General features: G+C 49.1%; 1 protein-coding gene across 1 annotated transcript in view; it reads right to left on the reverse strand.

Moving 5' to 3' along the window:
• The window catches only part of LOC119456226 (zinc finger protein 1-like), a 166,072-nt gene that overhangs the window by 12,150 nt on the left and 131,866 nt on the right, over positions 1 to 22,056 (reverse strand). Inside the window, 2 exon segments of the mRNA XM_037717872.2 lie at positions 5,620 to 5,862; positions 8,350 to 8,786. Of these exon segments, the coding sequence (XP_037573800.2) occupies positions 5,620 to 5,862; positions 8,350 to 8,786 (680 nt within the window).

A 22,056-nucleotide genomic window follows, 5' to 3' on the forward strand; every position in this document is an offset into this window, starting at 1 on the left:
CGCCATGAATGCAAATCAATCGACCCAGAGGTACGCTCAACGAGTTCTCGCTAGCGTCGTTGACTCGTTACACGTACACGTTACAATCCCGCGACTCCATAGACGCACGTTAAGCGTGACGTTCCAACAGCGCGCAGCGCGAAGAAGCCAACGTTACCCTTCGCAGCAATCTCTCTAAACGCAGCCGCCGCCGTCCAGTGGCGCATATTCAGCAGGTAGGCGGGATAACCGGGCGTATACATTATTCTCGACTGGCACTGATGCGGAGCCTCAAGATGCCGCGGCCGTCCTGGGCCCCGTCCACCACGTAAACAGGTTTGGAAAAAAAAAAAACGGCACCCACCAAAGGAGCAACCAAGCGTGGACTCAACGGAAGCAGCACGGGTCAAAGAAAAGGATGCTCGGAAACGAAAGAAAAAGAAAATCTACAAATGAAAGAGAGCGGTGCAAGCAAACAGCGGGACATCTGAAGCGTCGTGAAGGATAGGCTGAAACCTTGGAAGGAGGGGCGTCAAGGCGAGGCAGCGAGCGCACGTGTGCAAGCGCCTTCTCCAGCTTCCTAGCCTACACCCCACCAAATCCCCTCCCCTGTTCCGCGTTCAGCCGTCCCACTGCCCCGCACGGAGAAGACGGTGGGAACCTGGCGGCACCGCGTGCACCTATCTCGAGGAAGAAGCACCGTACCCCCCCCTGCCCCGCGAAGAGCGGACACAAACGCCGGTGTCCAACAAAAACAAGCACCGAGCGCGGCAGGCAGCAACAAAAGACGGCGGCGGCAGCGGAGTCGAAAAGGCAGGCTGCGAAAAGGAATTCGCTCTACTCCCCAGTTTTCCTTGCTTCCTTCCCGCATTTTGCCTTTTCTTTTTATCGTGATGCGGAAACACGACGGGTACTGCATTTTTCGGTTTGTTGCGACAAGGGTCTACGACAATTGGTGCTCTGTAGGTTGGAAACGTATATACGCCGACGAAATTGGACCTCGGTAGTAAATAAGCTGAAACGCTATAAAGTCATCAAGGTGCGGTGAGGGACGCGGATATACAATATCGGCGAGCAAAACCAAACGATCATCGGTTCGGCACACTGTCCCGGTGGCACCGTATACATACGTCGCTGAGGTCCCGATTTTCCAGTTACGCCCCAATTCGAACGCGCACACCTGCGAGATCAAGCCCCGCAGACAAAGTCGTGGTGATCTGTGAAATATTATGGCTTTATAATCTAATGCGGCTGTCTACGAGTCTAAAAAGTCACTGATTTGTTTAACCTAAACACAACAGCGCAAGGAGTGCTTTTTGTTTGTTGCTCTTCATAGTAAACTTCGTCCCGACAGTGTTCAGCCACTATACACCAACGTGCAAAGCACCTGTCTCAAGCCATGGCCACCACTATAGATATTGTGCGGAGCTAGTGAACACGCCATATATATGGTACTCAACAGTCAAGCGAAACAGATTACGACGTTCTCATAACCAGTTTCACACTATCTACAGAACATGCAGCGTCTTCAACAAATATTCGAGCGGGAGGGGGTTCTGTTGTGACAGCAAGCACCACCCTCCTACATTAACACCACTATAACGACAACAGTCCATTGCCTTGCTTCGTTAGCGCTTCGTTGGTTCATTATAGATTTGTTTTGACAGCGTTTTGTAGTTTCATTACATTTCTTTTTGTTGCCTTTCTTAGGTAAGATTTTTAAGAGAGACGGCCCTTCCAGTGGCGAAATTTTCCCTACTTCACGGCTAATAAAGAAAAGAAAGGCAGTGGTATAGAGGGCGCTGCGGGTGATGCATGCATCCGTGTGCTCTGCATGTTCGTTTTGCGGTGTGGAAAGCAGCGGAGAGTTGGTGACAATGCGGCGGAAATCACGGCACATTGCGGTTTCTCTCATAGCCAGCCAGCGTATATACGCTTCGACTATACAGCTGACCTGCGTCCCTCCTCCTCGCCGACCCTAGTGCCCCGCGAGAGCTGCATGCCCTCAGGGGAAAAAGGAGAGGAGGAAAGGGGAAGAGGGGGTCTACGACGGGGGACTGCACCATCAGGGGTTGAAGATTCCTTCGTTTACGAGCGCCTACACCTCCTCCTACGGCAATGACTGTGACCAAGATGGCTCGGCTCGGAAGCTGTCTCTTCGGAGACAAGGCGGCCTGCTGAGTGTTTCCTCCGGGCAGCACCTGCTGGCACGCGGAGATTGTGAACGCCGTTCCCCTTATTTCCCTTTCCATTCGCCTCGCTTCTCCGAAAGAGGGCGCGTCTGTGCCCCCTTGTATAAACCCTGGTGCAGCTCGCTGCGGTGATGCGAACATTCGTGTTTAGTTTAGACTATAACGACATCCTGGAATGACAAGAAACAGGTTGTGAAGTCCGAATGCGTGGGTGGTTTCCAGTGTAATTGCGACGAGTACGAAGGGCACATGTTCTACCTCCTTGTGACGTCATTAAAAAAAAAAACGTTGAGAAGGCAAACAAAGCTCGATTAGGTTATGCCCGCATTTGTGTTCTCGTTCGCTTCAATACATTTCAGCTAAACTATAAACTCCGACAAAGTGCAAAGGTGAAGGCGTTCACCGAGCAACTCGTCAAGAGTAGAGTCGGGGTGAACAGATGACAGCCGACCCCGCGATTAAAGCGTTACTGTGAGAAACTTCAACATTGTGATCCCGCAAACACCGTCAACGCCTTTCACTGCTGACGCGATGCATCCACATCATTATACGCTTTCATCAAATTTTAGCAAAATTTTATTCAACCACGATTAACTAACAGTCAAATTGTTGCGGGAAAGTATGCAGTGGCACGGGGAACACCGCGCAATATAAACCCGCTGTTGGCATCGAAACTGTATGAAAAACAACCCACGCAATTTTGTTCTGAGTGGGCGTTTCCACGCACGCGCAAGGAAACAAATACGCATTGTTGTGTTACCATTGCACCTTTAGGCTATACGTCCACACTTGGTCTCGAAGCAGGCCTGCTTCCTTTCCGGCCCGCGGCGTTTGTCGTAAGAGAAAGCTTACGAGGTTATCTGAGAACCAACTGGAAATGATTACGACGAAGCCAGGCGCTTTCAAAAACGGGCGCACGCGAAACGGTCACGTGTAACACAGGAAAGTTGGAACCTGATGGACGAAGGACGCGCCCGCCGGCGTGTACCATGGGCGACGGCCATCTTATCACTCAGTAACTGGCGGCTCTGGGACCAGCTGGCTTCTGTAGCGCAGGTGTTGTCTCGGTACCGCTTTTGCTTTCACTAGCTGGAACTTGAGGTCGGGTCGCCATGGACTCCGACGCCGTCCGCGTATTTGGCAACGTCTCCGAGATCGTCGCGAAGAGGTGAACAGCCGTGCACGGAAACCGCTTGCTTCGAGACACGCCGGAGGCCGAACGGGCGAACCCTCGAAAGTGAACGCGCCGCATGGCAAACCCAGGAGGGCTTCGCAGTTCGCATCTGGGAGCGCTTAGCGGAGACTTCCGCGGCAAGGCCCGTCGCCGCCGTTCCTTTTGTGACCGCGGGTGGCCGTCGTCGCAGCCTGCGCCAACAGCGGCAGCACTTCTTGCGGTGCGAAGCGGGACCCGACCGCAGGAGACAGAAGGTTCGTTCAGCGAAAGCAGGCGGTGGTGAGAAAGTGACACGCCGTCTCCTCGCCCCTTCATCCCGTGCTGCCGCGCCCGGTGCGGCTCACGGCGGTGAGAGAGCGTGGGGTCGCGAACCAGGTTTAAACGAGCGCATCGGGGTGGTCCGCTCCAGCAGTGTGCTGCACGCGCCTCTGTGTGTACACGAGCGAGCGCATGTGTTGGTGATGCACATCCACGGGAGGCGAAAAAAAATGTAGCGGACAGAAAAATGCCGACATCCGTGGAGGGGATGTGATGCTCAAGCGTTACGAACGCAATGTGGGACGCGTGTCTATAGGAGTGGGTGTGATTTAGAGGCCAACAGGGCACCTTCTTGAGTGGAGCCACACACACTGTACACGTGTATCAGAACCACCGTGTTCCTATACGGCCATACGTACGTCTGTCTATAGAGTGTTCCGTAGTGGTGCGCTGTGAAGCAACAAAAGCGATATTTTTGATGTGCTGCTTGATTTGAGAAGCAAATGCTTGTCGGTATAGCTAGAAGCAGCCACACCGACAAGACCTGCTCCATTCATATGCACTGCGCCAGCCGATATAGGCGCAAGCGTGCTGATGTACGTATAACTAGGTGCGTGGGTTTGGCATTTTGACCGCATTTATTATTAGCAATACGACGTCCGGCACCATTTTCTTTTTTATTTAACGTACAGGACAGGCGCACCAACGTGAATGTCTGGTGTTTTACCCGTTGCTAGTTTAGCCATCTTCGGCATTCCGATGAGAACGTACTTAGGCGCACCAATAAAATGCCAATCCGGATGGTATAGTTCAGTTAAGGAGTATCAAACAAGTATATCTTTGCTTACGGCACAGGTTTCGAATGCCAGAAAACAACGCGATAATAAAATACGTGCACCGACGGTCGCTTTCTGATTCGTCGAGTAACTCCTTACGTGTAATGTGGCAGGTAAGAAGTGGCAATGTCCCCCGATGCTACACTTCGTTTCAAAATAATCTGGCACTGGAATGTAACGCACAAGGCGTGCTTTATCGCCGCTGAAACTGTGTTCGACGATGGACAGGCGACGCAGTAACTCAGATCGGACGCACTGCATGCGTGGAGTCACATGTAATCCCATAAACACGGCGTTGATTGGCTTCCACTTCAGTGCCACATTATAGACCTTTTCACTGATTACAAACATAGGCGCTGCACGGCTTCCGGTTTTGTCCACTGACGTAGCTGCTAAATGTAACTGGCAAGAAGCAACCATGCGTTAAAACATAGCAGACTGATAAGGCACGTGACCGGAAGTTTCTTGGGGGCGGCACGTTCGCTGCTGTTATCGCGAGCATGAAACCGTCTATTCGGAAAGAGTAGCACGTGGTTCATTATCAACAGATAATCACACGGCATTCCAAGATTTTTTTAATCTGTCTTTTTTCCTGTAGAAAAACGAGCGTGCCTCCAGTCATCACACAATGTAGATAACACAACGCTTCTGCTCTGAACTCTGATGTCAAGCAACTGGATGGACAGCCATACACAGAGATGAGGTCAATGACAGGCGAGCCACGACGTTTATCGCGCTTTCGTCATGTCACGCTATAGACGATATAAACATAACTCTGAGCCACGTTGCAGTTCCAGCCGGTGGGCTTAAGTTATCCTGTCATTGATGTCACACAATGACACACTCGAAATCACGCTTCGACCAATAGCAAGCTTGGAGAACCTTTTCTACGCTGCAATGGCCGAAATAAAAAAAACAATAAAAAAGAGCTTTGTCATCTATGACGCCACACTGACGTCAAGTCATATCCCTGACGTCACACTGGTCACCTCAGGTTTCAGCGCGAAATTTCAATAAAAAGTACGGATATGGACGTTAACTCAGGCAGTGAACAGTCAACCGTTCGCAGGCAAATTAATGACAAATGCGTTTTAAAAGGGGTACGTTACCTCTCTTAACTGACTTCGTATTGTTCAACGAGTGTTCATTTATGGGGCTGCATGGACAAGCTTCTCATTACCTTGAGGTTGACGATGAGGCACTTCTTGCTCGTCATGTGGGACGAGTACGAGCCCGAGTGCGAGAACCGCTTCAAGCAGTGCTGACACTCGAACGGCTTCTCGCCGCTGTGGATGCGAATGTGCTCCTTGAGATGGTGCTTGAACTTGAATGCCTTGCCGCACGACAGCTCGGGGCACTTGAACTTGCGCACCGCCGCGTTCTCGTCCGCGCTCGGCTGGGCGGGTGCCTGGCTTGGCCGCGGCTGCATGGAAACATCGAGAACGGCGCTCGTTGCAGACGGGCGACGGTCAAACGCGGCGGGTGACCCAAGCGTAAAAGCAGCTCTCTCTGGCCTAAAAAAGTGTCGCCGTGAAAGTGGCGGATATAGGCCGGACAGGTTTCGTACGCGGGCAAGAAGTTTCGCCCGCTGCGCACTTGATTTTGGCGCGAGTAAAAGAATCCGAACGAAGGCCGAAATAAACGAGAGAGCTGCTCTGTGTAACACCTCAACGGCATTCCATATTAAAGCGAGACACTGCCGCGCGAAAATCAGCGGCGTGCACTGTTGTTGCATGCTTTATGGAACACCTGCAGTAACCATTCTAGCTTTAGTTCGGTTCACGCCATGTAACGAAGAAATCGCCCAACGCCAGAGTGCTTGAAAAGACATGCGCATGCTCCGTGGCGTGTCGTGCCGCGGTATTTCGGAGTTCTCCTGCTCGTCGGTGTTGCACCTGATAGAGGATTCAGTACTGACGCGTTGACAAACTAAGCGCACGCGCAAACTTCCTTTCTCATCCGCTTTTCTTTTTCATCTTTTCTTTTTTCTCTTTCCGGCGCCGATCGAGTGCGCAGGGCAAGTACGACATCGCTGCTGACTCCTCTCAGGTGTGCCGTAAAACGTCACGTAAACGCGACGGTATCCCGAAAGTGATCAGTCCAGCATATATATATATCTATACACGACTCCACCCGTACAAGGCATATACCGCAGGTACTGATGGCGACCAAAAAAGAGCGCTGCGACGTCCTTGAACGAGAATAAGAAATGGAAGGGGGGGGGGGGGGGGGAGGCAAATAAAAGGGCACCGCAGTTCGCGCTAAAACGTGCCACGCGCGCGCGGTCCCTGCCCCAGAAGGATATGGCATTACAAAAGGGGTGAAATCACTTCCTTTCTCCCCCCTCCTTCGAAGAGCGAACAATCAGAGGCACCGCGCGCTGTCTGCGTTCAGCCGGCACAGAGGCCCGCAGGAAGTAGCGAGTCAGGCGCGTAAACAGGTCGCGCTCGATAGCGGAGCATGCAGCGGCGCAACCGCCTCGACTCGAGCCACGCAGCCTGCCCCCCAAAGCGTATACACGGTCGCGCAAGGCGTCCCTGCAGGCCGCGGACCTTTAAAAGAAAACTCGGCGAAACAAGGAACTCATCCAGGCCGCTTCTTCTTCGGTGCTACTGCAGAGCGACTGCTGCTTTCGAAGGAAGCCATTTCGAGCGTCTGGCGCAGTCAGTTCTGGAGTCCTGTAACCACTTGTTCGTTTACTTTGGCGAGTAAACGATGCCATTGTCTCGACGCCTTTAAATAAAGACCGGGTGCACCTTCGCAGTGGCAGCGCGTAATCAGCGTGAACAGACGGGGCGTGTGATCAGCTAAATATCGATACTGCCGCGCATCAGTAATGAAACCGATATTGTTGTTGACTGCTTCGAATGAATGCCAGTGTGGGCCTGTGAGAACCAAGACCCTGATGTACACATCGTAAACGCGCGCCTTGAAGCCTTCAAACGCTTATAAATCTCTCATACTAATTCCCAACATATTTAAGATAAGTCTGCTGCCCTCGAACTGAGCAATCAAATGAGGAGCAGCCAAGATCTTGTGAAATGCTGGCACTTCGTCACAAGCGGTTGCATTCCTTTCCCCTTACAATTCATGTCTGCTGCAGGCGAGCTGGACAACATACACCTTAAATCGAGTAAGAAGTGGTTTCTGCGAACGCCTGAAGCGCATGCATGATATACATACAGATATATGATACTCCTTTCCAAGAACGACCAAATTTGCGTCGCAAAGTGCATACCATGCAGCTGATATGGCGCGAACAAAACGAAGAACGTTGCGAGCGGGCTCTAGCGGTCAATAACGACCGTAGTGGTGCAGGCGCATAGCCTCCGAGATTGGGCGGCACTGCCCGATCTCTGAGGCCATGGCTGGCGTTCGTGATGCTTTGCACTAATCCAAATGGTACGCGGTCAGACCTGGCATTGGAAACAACAATCAAAAGCATAAGAGCAGATTTAATGCTCACATTTGTATGTACTTCTGCACGCATACTCTGACGCTCCAACGCGATGTGTGTAATGGTCCCCGCAGTATCTTATGCACGTTTAGCACAGGTCATCTTCTTCGCTTTAAACCTTCTTCCATGACTTCGCGTTCTTGGATCACCTGCCCTAAAACCTCACGAAGAAGTGGGCTGCCCCTAGATTTATCGCGAAAGTGAACACTCAAGCAGAACAAAACTGCTTCAAACGCGTCGTATATTTGGACAAAACAGCGCAAGATGGCGTTGCCAGCATGCTACTTCTTTAAGATAGGTAGGACATTGGGCAAAATAATAAGAGCTTGGTGGCGCGATCCACCACCCCAGTTTCAAAGAGGACGCTCATCCATTCAACCATCCACGGCTCCGGTAAACCGGTATTGCCGCAAATCACAGATCCTCCTACTATCTAATGTTCCTCTCGCTCACCTGTGCGCCGGGACCGGTGGCCGTGTGCACGAGGTCGTGCTTCTCCAGGTGCTCCTTCTTGGAGAAGCTCAGGTTGCACTTGGCGCAGGTGAAGGCGGCCACGCCGACCACGGGCCCATCGCTAGGGGGGCGCGGTGACGGCGAGGGCGGCCGCACCTCGTCGATCGGCTCCTTCTTCACGGGCATCGAGTCCTCCGGCTGTCCCCCGCCTCCGGAGTGCACGCACATGAGATGGTCCCTGAGCTGCGCCACCGCGCTGGGCCCCGTGAAGCGGAGCGAGCAGTGGGAACAGTGCAGGACCATGCTCTCTTCCAGCATGGTGGTGCTGATGTCCTTGGCGGTGGTAGTAGTGCTAGTGCCGTCGCCGCCAGCGGCGACGGCCACGGGGCTCGCACGGCTCGCCGACTCCTCGTCGGCACGGCCGTTTGAGGCCAACCCTGCACACAGAGGAGAGAGACGGAAACATGTATAGACCTTTCTACGGCACCGTAGCATCATTGCTACAACGAACAGATGTTCATTGGTGTTTATTTGCCTTTCGCCAGTACAGGGTAGCCAGTACAGGGTAGCCTGTACAGGGTACCCGCTCCCTATACTACAGCTTAGCCTGCACAGGATGCCCTTTCACCCCTACAGAGTGCGCTGTATATATATGGTATCGTTTCACAAGTGCAATGTAGCCAGTACAGGTAGACGACCAGATATTTACTCTGGTTAAGCTCCCTGGTTTTCCTCCTGCATTTCTCGTTCTCTCCAGCAAGCGCTTTTCACAGTCCACTATCGAGCTTTCCTTGAGAAGGCAAATAAGCCACTTTAGTTGTGGTCTATCTTCGCCACCATCTTGGGTTGTAACGCGAGTGTTTTGTCCCTTTCTGGCTGCTGGTATATGTTACCGCAAATACGGTAGCTCGACACCGAGTGCGAACCATGTACATAGAGGTGAAAGGGCGCACCGAATACGATACCATATTCGGAGGTCGCACTGGGGCCTTACACAAACTGGAAACAAGCAAGTTGCAGTATGTTTCGTTTGGTCAGCAACCCCCCCCCCCCCCCCCTTCCCCTATGACATCGTTGCATGTGCACAAACAAAGCACTAACGAATACGCCAACTCTCCCCGTATTCTATACGCCATCCTCATTTGGTGTCATCCGTTAATCTTGCACTTCAACAAAACTTCTGCCAGCGGACTTTGTCGCATTACTCCCGCAAGCCTGTCACATCACGGTCGTCGCGTTGGAGCTCCATTCACCGCTTCCAGTTGTAGCTAAGCGAATAGCATTGAGTCGCAGTTCTAACCGTGCTAGTAATACGTCATCATTGCCACTGCGACGATGTCAATGCAAGCAGCCCCTGCCACCCGCGCACTATGGCCTTTTAAAGCGGCCAACATCGTGATGCACATTTCGTCTACATCGTCACTCGAAGCGATCTCGCATTCTGAAGACTCCACCATTCTGCCCTTTAGCATCAGCAACAGGGGTCAAAGTTGCGCAGTGCATGTAACGCCCTCTGGCGCATGCCCGCGAACACAAACAATAACATTAAAAACGGCAGGCAGCGCTTATAGCATCATCATCATCAGCCTATATTGATGTCCACTGCAGGACGAAGGCCTCTCCCTGCGATCTCCAATTACCCCTGTCTTGCGCTAGCTGATTCCAACTTGCGCCTGCAAATTTCCTAACTTCATCACCCCACCTAGTTTTCTGCCGCCCTCGATAGTTACAGAATGGATACCAAGAGAAGGGAAGCGCAGTCGAGGGCTCTTATATATGCAAGGTCAAAAGCTTTACCGCGTCTGGCTGCGCAGTTCCAGTGAAACACATCGCACAGACTGCCGAGACCGAGCAAGAAACAAAGGAAGCAGCTGCCAGCCAGTCGGCAGGACGGGGTGACTCTACGCGCATGCGTTCGCAAGCTTATAGCCTGCGAGGAAGGACGGGTATTTCCGCGGCACGGGAAGGTTGCGCTGGCGCGCTTCCCGCTAGTCAATCTCACATGCCACCTCTCGGCGTGTGTGAATCACTGCGTCTGGCGCGTGTAAAAGCTCGATGCGAGATTCGAAGTCGCCGCGTCAATACAGAGCCGCGATATTTCCCCAGACTTGCCTCTGGCTTCCTTCGGCCGCTTCATTATCACACTCGCAGCAGTTGAGACAAGGAAGAGGTGACCATGCTTATGCGAACCCGCATCCCAAGAGCGACGGTCTCTGACAAAAAGCTTCAACGAAGTGCAAAATGTCTGAACTGCCGCGAAATGAGTGTAGGGCGATAGACAACGACGAAGAAGCTGAAACAGCACAAGCGCTTAAGTACTCGCAACTAAAAGATTATTCGAAAACAAAAACAAAAGAACACAGATTTAAAATTAAGCAAGCAGTACTAACTGCACAGACGCCAGAAATGGTGTCCGCGCTATTTTCTTTTTTTTTTTTTTTTGTTAACGTTTTGTTGTGAGCAAGCACTTATATATGCTGTGTATGCTTCTTCGTCCTTGTGTATCGCGCTGTATACCATTATCTCGCCATGAATCTGCACGAACTAGCTCAAATGTCAACCTCTGTACTGTTGGGAGGCAGAAATTATATATAGGGTTTACAATACGGGCAGCCGCTCGGCCCTAGGAGCGTTCAGGACTCGCAAGACTCCGGGATCAGCACAAGCCAGAAGCAGTGCAGAATCTTAACGACTAGCTGTACCCTGAAGACAACACACGCAGTGCCCCAACCGCGCTGTGGAACATTATAGTTGAAGCTAGCATGCGGGGTCAAGACAATATATCTCAAACACTTATAAGCTATCGAGAAATGAAAGCGGCTGATGTAATGCAATGGGCTGACATTTATGCAATGAAAATTAGTTTGCGTGCAGTTATGCCCCATTTTAGCCGTAATCGGTAGCTAACTACTAATAGAATGTTCCATTCAAATGCGCACCATACCGTACATCATACGGATCGGATGAACTTCTGCCAGCAGACCCTATAGCTTGGCTTGTCAAAACCTGTATGAATCCACAAGTCTACGCCGACAGGCAAAAAATAGGAAAAGTTCAACAGAATATAACGCGGGGCAGAAAGAAGACTATGCAAAATATCGGCTTCCTGTGTTCGAACGTGTGTGTGGGCAATATAGGAAATTCGAACCATGCCACTTAAGACATGTACAGCCGCAGAGGCTTTCTTATTGCGAAAGTGACTATAGCAACGTAGACATAAGAATAAGTAAAACAGTGATATCACGTAGCAAGGCCATAAACGGGGACCTCGAATATATGCATCTGCGCGAAATGACAATTCCAACATGAAAAACAGAAAATCGAGCCTCGTCACATTACCTTGAGCGCGAGTGGGGGAACGAGCGCCACCGAAAGTCATGGCTTCTTCTACGGTCTGTCCGCGGAGGCAACACAGCCCTCAAGTGCGACCTGTGGATACACACGGGGCGGACACCCTGTACAAGTCGGGGAGGTGCCTAGCAACTGGCCAGGGCGCGCGGGCAGACTCAACTCTTAACTAGTGCGGCGACTGTTGACTTACTTGCACCAGCTGCCCTATCTGTACGCACGTATATACCGCTCTGGGAAACGAAGCCGATACGAGGTGGGTGAAAACCAGTAATCACGGAGAGGTCGCTTATCTCCTCCGCGGTGTGCCTTCTCATTCCTCGAGTCCGCGAGAACGTCCTGAAGGCGCAGAGTTAAAATACCGGGGCGCCATAGCACGGCGCGCCAGGGCGCGATACGGCGGCACCACAGGGACTCAGGAGATATGACGCATCGAAGCCCGCCTGCAAGGTCGACATTGTCTTAACAGTGCTTAGGGCTCAAAGGCCACTTGTATTCTTTGGAGCCGGTGCCCGGGGGACAAAAGGCAATGGCAGACAGGGACCAGAACTTCAAGTTGGTGAAGCTTACAAGATACGGCGATTAGGAAGCGATATAAAAGCGGCGACAGCTTCACGCCTGTATGATACGGTGCACGTCAAAGCAGGGTCAGTCAGAATCACAGCGTGATTCAGGTTTTCGCCGGGTATTCGTACAAAAGAATCTGGAAGCGTATCGCGGTGACCTTGCAGAGCACGTAGCATGCCGATCTTAGAAGTAGAGCAGATAACATAATCAGAAGTTTTCAAAGTTAGAGGAGACATATTCAAATTGCCAGGCACTTGTTACACAAATGACAGCATTATAGAACGCGAATGCGTGGTCAGTATGACACGTATATAATTCTGACGCATATAACAATTGCAAGGTCGAAGAACGCTAAAGTGAGGTCACTAATTGTATCTATCGCAATATTACTTACAGTAAAATATGTAGCCTCGTCTCTTTGTGCGGAGCAATAACGTACGCGACACAGAACATATATCAAAGGTCGTCCTTCGACATGCAAACGAGCGGACCCCGCTTTATCAGACATCCAGGCGACGGAAACGAGCTAGCGAGTTTTGTCAGCGCTGTTTTCGAAGTCTTGACGAAAGTAGCCTTCGAACAAAACAAATAACGAAGATAGCACAGGCAGGGAGCCGCAGACGTCATGTAGAGTCGTGACAAATTTCCAGGTTCCTTCTGCTTTCGCGAAAGCCAAACATGTGCTGGCTTAGAGGAAGCTCAGATAATTAGCCTAAGCATGTAGACTTAGCAGCCTGGGAATCGTGAGGCAATTAATTGCATGCGCATTCTGTCCTACAAGTGGTTAAGACATCAAATGGCCGGATGCCGCATACAAAACAGTATTCTCACTAAACCTACCCAAGACAGATTGTACACGTTTTCTTCTTTTTTTCTTTATTATCTGCCGGACAACGCGCGCGCGCCTCTTCTGCCCACGTTTCTTCTGTATCGCATTCTTCTTGGCCCTATTTCCTTAGACTTGGTTTATCAACAAAAGGAAGCGTGCTAATCCCGTCTGAAACTGCCCATCCACTATACATAGCACAATATCCTGAAAGATGGCCTGCAACGAAAGATAGCTAACGCACCGTTCTGGGCACGATCTCCCATTTCTGAAAGACACAGTCACAATTCCCGCCCCTTTGACTGCGAAGGCGGCGAAGGAGAAGTAGAAGAAAGGAAAGGCAGACGCGCGTCCGGTTTGCTACCCTACGCGGGGGCAAGGGGGTTAGGAGAAGAAAAGAAAGAAAGGAGAGGGAAGGAGGAATGCACCTATAGCAGTGCAAACCTGTGCAGTTGTCCATCACGCCTATACAGTCGATCACTGAGGACAGTCGAATTCATCACACCGAAAACCCGGGACAAAAGTACTAAGTGAACCACGTAAGACTCAGTATGGTTCGAATGAAAACTGGGTCCAATCTACCCTTGGAGTGAGAGACGTTTTCACGACCGACAAGTTCTGTAACCCCTATGAACGTTTCGAAGCGAACAGACAATGAAACCGATGAAGTCATGGGGACAAATAACTGTGGTTTTAACTGACATGTGGAAATGATAAGGAAAATGGAATGAAAGTGCATACGAAAACAAAACTTGCCACTGACGAGATTCGCGCCCACATCTTCCGCGTTACGCGGGCGATCCTCTACCAATTAGGCTATACGGCAGCGGCTATCCTCCCGCCCACTTGGTTCGGTATTTCTGTATACTATAGAATGTGGCAGTAGGAGTGTTAGTCCGCAGCAACTTGTGGCAATGACAGAGGACGAGGCACATTATTTTAGCCATAGGCGTTATTCTCCCTTTTCCTTATTATTTCTATACTTCAATTGCAAACTACAGCTAATTTTTCCTATGCCATCCTTGGCTTCATAGTATACTGTCTTCATATGGCGGTGCCTAACAAAAATAGGGCTCCTCGGTCCCCTTTCTCCTCGTTCACTGTGAACATTGATGACGTGCCAGATAAAACATTTTTATCAGTATTTTCTCACTTCAAGCCGATTTCCAGTCTAGGCGTCACAAATGAATCTAGCTCATTAAAACGGCCATTGACTGGAAAACTATAGACAGTAAAGAAAGCTTCACTTTTCGAAGACTTATTTGTGGAACGAGCTTAACTAGCTGTGTCGGCTTGCACACAGAAAATTTACCAATGCCGATTTGACAAGCTCTTCATTTCGGGGGAGATTTATCTCGCGGTTTTCCGATACGGAAGCGGCGCTGGAGCTTATCACGGCGGGCGCCTTAGTGGTATTGTACCCTCGACCCGCGTAGCTCAGAGCGAAACGCTGCTGAAGATTTCAGGCGGGTTATCAACAATGGACATAAAAAACAAGCACAGGAAATACTGCCGAAAGGGGTCCTGGCAACTGCATGCAAGGCTGGGCAAGACAGGGATTCCTTTCTTAAAGAAGAGAGAGAGGAAATAACAGATGAAGCAACTTTCTCCTTGGGTTTGCATGCATGCGCGGGTACACAGCTTCGAATGCAGTGTGATGTAGGACACGCGCTACGATAAGAATCAAGAAAGTTAACCGAAATATCAATATTTGAATCTGATTCGCTTCTGGGCCTATTCGATTCGTATTCGATTCAATATCAAAATATACTATTTGCACACCCTTAGTTAAATAAAACCGAAAGGCTGGTACATGCCTGCTTGGCTGTCTGTGTATCTACTGTGGCGGTTGAAACGTGCAAAAGAGACAATAAGTATCTAGCAGACATGAAAACTCTTAGAAAATTTAAACGTCGAACAAAATGTTTACACGCGTTAGTGCGTGTTCATGCACTATATCTTCTATAGCTTCCTGGACTAAGGCGTAGAACTCTGTATGTATTCGTGCTCTCTGACTGTATCCCATATTTTTTGCACATACAGGAACGTGCATATTACGTTTAAAATGTTCGAAAAAAAATTTGAACCTACCGCTAGACTGTTTTTGCTAAAATTTCGCACAAACATCGCGTTTTACAGTTTACGTGGTTCAGTGTATCACTTGGCACAGTTAATTGCCTGGTTTTTTAAAGAAAGAAAATGCAAAGTTGCCTTCGTTTATCTGGATGCAAGCTGGTCCTGGGGCGGCGCTAGCATAACTTTTGTCGCCTCCAGCCGGCAGCTGCCGAAAGTAGCCGTTCAGGCAGGGTTCCCGCCTGTTCGAGAGAGCGGGCAACACGCGACAATCCTTCCTGAACGGCTACTTTATGCAGCTGCCGGCAGGCGGCGACACAAGTTTATGGTACCGACGTTCCAGGACCAGCTTCCATCCAGACAAACGAAGGCAACTTTGCATTTTTCTTTTTCTGAAAACCTGGCAATTAGCTGTGCAAGTGTTACACTGAGCGATGCACACTCCAAAACGCGATCTTTCTGCGAAATTTGAGCAAGAACAATGCAGCGGTAAGCGCAAAATCTTTTTTCGAACATTTTAAGCGAAATAGGCACGTCGATGCCTGTATTGTGATTTCATTTCGTTTGGCATTCGAGACTGAGTAACCGGCGCCACGTAAAGGCGCCAGCATATCCTTTGAAGTCGTGCCATTAAGAAGACAAGCATGAGCTGAGAGTGGACTTCCAAAGGCCCACAGGGACATCCATATGCAACGTATAGCTGATACTGCAGTGTTCCAACAGACAATTCAAGTTTGTAGGATTTTACACGAAGGCTTCCGGCTACCAAGGTTTATTGCAACTTTGGTAGGCTGGTTTCGGCCTTTCATTTCGCCATGCACTCTTTGGGGGCACTCACCAGTATGCACGTAAGGTCTACTCGGTTCCTTCGTCTCGATACGGCTTCTCGCCTCGTTATGGGGATGGCCTAAAAGATCGCCCACAGGGTCCTGCTTTGCAAGCGTTAGCTCTGAAAGAGCTGACGCTGACATGCGCACGTGGCACCAAACGAAGACAGGAGAAGCACGGCTTTTGTTATTAGGGTGTATGACAGCATATATGTCCTGCTTTCCCTTGTGATGAGCCTTTCTTTTATGTTTTGCTGTTCAGACCGTCACGCAGTCCTCGCAACTTTGCAAGAAAATTGCTAAATTTAGCGAGTTCTTGGTCACGTCAACGACAACATTACCTTTTGGAGTCTTAGGGATTACCTTTTGCAACCTGGAGACTTTTTTGGTGACCTAAACAACCAGTAAAGTACGCTGGTAAAATTACTCAAGGGATTTTGGTAAGTTCAATGTCACGCCCATATTTATGCCGAACAGTTTATTAGTGAACCATCTGGGCGTATCAACGCTACTTTTCTAGGCAAAGAGCAATCTTGAGATATAACCCTTTTAGAAAATCGGGGGCTATTTTCTTCTTAATTCCGCATTCCGACGGTTGGCTAGCCCCCGAACGAGGTAATTTAAAGTTATAGATTTAAAAAAATAATAATAAGGAACACGTCTAGGAGTAATTAAAACAACGAAAAGGGCAAAATTCCAGAGAATTCATCAACACTAGGGACTTTTTGCTGGAAGTGGAACGTTCTTGGTTGCGAGCTGGCAGGATTATAAGAAAATCACTCACGTCACCCCTTTTAGGCGCCAGCAGAACATAAGAGGCAGCTTAGTGCCTTTCTAGCGGCAAGCCTGATCACAGGCGAAACCAACCGGCAAGCCTCTCATGACCCCATTGATGAAACGCTGGAATGTTTGAGCAGTGATAGTGTTGCACTATCTCTTCACTTATACTTTACAATCAGCTCTTCCCCCTCACTCATCACATGGTAGCAAACTGCAGATAGCACTCTCACGGTTAAGTTCCGTGCCGCTTCCTTTAGTCAATTTATTTTTTCCCTCTTACTCTCCGGCAGCAAGACACACAACCACGGCGTCTCAAAGGCCCTTTCCGAGCCGCACGGGCGATGAAATGAATTATCGGAACCTTTAAGGGCTATACCTGTCAGCTTCGACCAAGAAGCAGTTGTCTGTCAGCTCTGTTATCTGTCGACGTCGACAAGCAAACAGAAATGAACTGACCGGCAAGTCTGCATCGTGCCGAAGGTCTGCTGGCAGCCATAGGAGGAACCAAAGCGACTCTTAGTATTTTTCTATCAGTTTGTTCGTAGAATTCTGGCTACGAACGTAACCTACTCGAACTAGTTCTTTGAAGGCTGCGTTCAACTTGGCAGAAAGGGGACAAAGAAAACACACAAAGAGCGATAAAAAAGTTACGGCTTATACTCTCCGGATACAAAAGACACGAGGTGAGGTGCTTGCGGGAGAGGAAAGAAAGCGGCCTAAAACTCATACAATATACATTGCACATCGCGAGAGTTATATATATATATATATATATATATATATATATACGCTTGATAACAATATATGCGTGCCACCTTTGATGTGCAGGCGCCCTTGTGGCTTTAATTTCCAGGCGTCTATTCTTTCCGCGGCGCCCTTTTCTTTTCCTGCATGCGCGTCTAAGCTAAGGTACACAAACGTGTGCGCACCTTTGTTCGACAGCGCGCTCGAGTCGTAAACTGAGACGTAATAACAGCTATTATACGCAGGCGGCACGCGGAGTGAGAATGCGCAGAATCGCGAGCGAGCGTGTTCTAAAACGCGTGGCAGTTTGCGAGCAATTGGGTGTATATAGAGCGCCAGCCGAGTAAACGGACGAGAAGACCACTGAGCAAATGTAAGCAACCTGTGACTGGCAGAAGATTAGCGAGCAGATCGCGACGAAGAGAACGAGCGAAAACCATATCGGCGGTGAGTTAATAGCCCGAGGTTGTGGATTCGACTGCCGGCCACAGCGGCCTGTATACGCTATTTATTGATTACTGATTGATTTATTCATGGCGCTTAATGTCCAAAAGCAACAGTGCGGTTGTAAGGAATGCCGTAATGGAAGAGCTCAAGATTATCGACCACCTGGGGTTCTTTACCATGTACCCAAATCTGAGCACACGAGCGCTTTTGCATTCCGTCCACGTCACCAGCGCCGACGCTGAAAATCGAACCTCCGACCTCGCATGCTCCAGCTACAGAACGCCATAGCCAACAACGTTTATGGCCAATGTGTCGCCGCGCCGGGTATTTACTGATGAAAAGCGAAGCAGTTTGAGGAATAACGGTCCCAGAGATGGCGAACGACAACGGCCATGTGTGCACATATGGTTTGGGTTCTGCGCAGACGCAGTGGAGTTGTTTCAAACTACATAAGAATGCAGAGGCAAATACACTGCTCCGCGGCTCAGAGAGGATTTGTATACATACGCCAGCCAATTACGTTAGCTCACTTCAGTGACGTCACGGTGGAGGTGAGCTTCGCTCTTCCCACATCTGCGTCTACCGGAAACTATGTTTTGAAACGTGCAAGGCCCATGCAACGGGTAAGTGTACAGCGGTTTTATAGGCGGGGCTTGTACTCAATTTTTAGGTAGTTACCGATCTATCTATCGATCTATATATCTATCTATCTATCTATCTATCTATCTATCTATCTATCTATCTATCTATCTATCTATCTATCTATCTATCTATCTATCTATCTATCTATCTATCTATCTATCTATCTATCTATCTATCTATCTATCTATCTATCTATCTATACGGATTTTTCATACTTGCCGGAAATGCTGATCAATATTGCAGTATAACGAAATGGCTGACACGGAGACAATGCCGTAATTTTTTAAGCGAAGCTTTATATATAGGCTCACAAGTTTCGGTGGTGGTGGTGTCACGCTGAAAAGTGGGCCGATCCTGGTGACAGTGAAGAAAGGGTCCAAGCTCAATGGCACATACGCCTGTCATATATGGGCCGATCCTGGTGATAGTGCAGAAAGTGCCCTTATAGCTCAATGGCACATGCCCCTGTGGGCTCGGGGACCTGTAACGCGCCCTCGAATTACCCTTGTCACACGTGGGACCCAAAGAGACAAAACCACCAACCCTTCTCCTGTCCAGAAAATGGAGGTAAGCGAAGCTTGTCGTCCGATTCTACCGTGAGCGCTTCCGAAGCCCAGGTGAAACGTCAGCGAAGAGCCGCAGACCCCGAGTTGCGGGGAGCGCGATGTTGAGGCCAAACTCCAACGAAGAGCCGCCCACCCTGAGATTAGGGCAAACGAAGCGGAACGCCTGCGACAGTGTCGTCTTGCCACAAGCTTCGCTTGCCCCCATATTCTCGACAGGGGAAGGACTCTGAATTTTTTTCGAATACTGATCGAATGTTAACAAGGTTTGCGATAGAGACACTTCCATGACAGAGTATTCATTCTTCAATTCCGCTTCAAGTGTGGATATTTTAGGAAGAAAGAACCAGTTCAACGGCTTATATCATGTGGACGCGCAAAATTGGTGATGGGTAATAAGAACAAGAAATTCACCCTCTAGTACTGTACACATATGTTCTGCAAATAAAAAAAATCCATTAGATAACCGAGGCAAACTTCATTTTCGCGATGAACTTGTATATAAAATATATAATCAATGTATCAATATATATAATCAATATAAGCATGAAATATATAATCAATCGGTGAAAACACTACTTCCATTAACATCTAACAGTGATTATTCATGGGCCGTATCTACGAAAACTTGCAACGCACGATATTGTAGTAGAGAAAATGACAGCGCGTTTAATTGATAGACAAAACAAAGCAGCGCGTCAACTCGGGTGTCACGGCGTGTAACTCTAAATAAACGTGTACGTGTACTACGCGCAGTAAACAGTTCTACATATATTTTCTCTCTCTCTCTCTCTAAAGTTTGTTATGTGAAGTAACAACCAATCACTACGTCTCTCAAGCACCCATGCTTGAAAATGAATTCTGAATGAATTGAATTCTGGGGTTTTACGTGCCTAAACCCCGATTTGATTATGAGGCACGCCGTAGTGAGGGACTCCGGATTAATTTTGACCACCAGGTGATCTTTAATGTGGCCCCGATGCACGGGACACGGGCGTTTTTGCATTTCGCCCCCATCGAAATGCGGCCGCCGCGGCCGGGATTCGATCCCGCGACCTCGTGCTTACCAACGCAACACCACAGCCGCCAAGCCACCGCGGCGCTTGGCTTGGGAGCGAGCTTATTGTTACTATTATTACTACTACGCGAAAAGGAGTAGCCGTCACCAATTTAGGTAGACAAAATCTATTTCTTTATTTTTTTATTTCAATAAATGAAAAATGAAGAAGGCACGACTCTTTGAAGTCAAAGTACCACACAAATACAAAGTACCCCACAAAACTGTTTTTATTATTTATTTATTAGAATTTAACCGTAGTATTTTGACATCACAACAATTATTTATCTTTATTAAATTCATAGGCAATCTTAGGATAACGCATGCGCCAGGCGCATCCGCGCGATGAGCTCGGTCTCACCCGAACACGAAAGCGAAGAGAACGCGAACATGGTTCACCAAATCGCCGCCAGATGGCGACACCGCCTCAAAAATGACCCTCGCGATTTCGTTTCAGCCCGCGCGTCGGAAAGGGGGGCGGCCGTTGGAAGAGCGTTTGTTTGTGCGATGAAATCTACAGCAGAGCAGCCCAACTTTAAAAGGCTAAAAAGCAACGGCGACCATTCGAAATCGGTTTTAAACATCTGAGGGAGACAACACCAACACTGGGTGTATGCGATCATCCCACACTCAAGAGAAAGACACGTTCGCAACGGTGTTGTTGACAGTTGTCTGCTGTGCAGGTATATTTCGCACGTACCTGGGATGTTGTGCCTTCAGCTGAAGCACAGAAGAAACAGGGAAAAAGTCAAGGAGAAGAGACACTTGCAGCTCCTATCACGTTGCTACTATTGCCTTCGTAGATTGCTTTTCTGGATCCGTATTCGCAAAACGTTTGTTACGTAAGAGCATTTCTTGGTTGACAAGCGTTTGAGCGTCAGCCACTCGTGATAGTCGCCATTGTGCCAACGAAAAGACAACCACGGTGATCGATCGCAAACGGCAGTTCCTAAGTGAATATGACTCCTTACGCTGACCATTCTAACAAAAGCGAAGAAACCCAAACACGGATAGCGGCCAATGCGATGACGTCACGGTTGTTCTGTTAGACCGCACATATAACTTGCAAGGCTACAAACAAAATAAGAGAACAGTGATACTTTGGTTTTGTTGTACCATGCAGCATCAAGGTGCCTCCGGACGCAGGTGCCAGAAAATGTTGCTCTAGTATCACTGCCCACCTATCCTATGCATAGAATGCCTATACCTCGTGTAACCCTGCTGGATAAGCCATATATATGTACTTCTGCGCTGTTTAAGGTGGGTTAATCACCTGTTTGACCTGCATATGTTCCATACATGAAAAAAAAAAAAAATTGTCCATCACAGAGGGGCCGTACAGTTCGAAGTGTCGGGACCTCCTGTGAGCGGTGTGTGATACATGTGTAAGTAATGTCACTTCGAGGCAATCGACAATCGGTCAATAATTCTTCAAAAAATAATGAAAGAGGGTATCAAACAAGTGATTCCTCGCCTCTTCATCCTCATGAACGCTCGACGGAGTTTCTCGTTTGCTGTTCTATAACTGACGAGACGTTGTACGACTTGTACTTAATGCAAGGCATTACAAGCCTGAAGCAACCTCCAGTACTAATGAAAGAGCAGACCTGTCTGTGTCGCATGGATGCCCTGCAAACAAGCTATAGCCAACCAGACAGGAGCACCCTGTTGCACAAAACTTAATGCACCCAGAGATAGGCCTTACTTTACTTTGGCGTTTGCCGAATGAGTGTTCTGTTGACATTGAGGAAATAACATATATATACCCATGGACAGACTTGATGGACGGTCAAGTTTGGATACATGTTTGGATACAAGACAAGTGTATACGTG

Source organism: Dermacentor silvarum, chromosome 6 (genome assembly GCF_013339745.2).
Source record: "Dermacentor silvarum isolate Dsil-2018 chromosome 6, BIME_Dsil_1.4, whole genome shotgun sequence".
NCBI lineage: Eukaryota > Metazoa > Arthropoda > Arachnida > Ixodida > Ixodidae > Dermacentor > Dermacentor silvarum.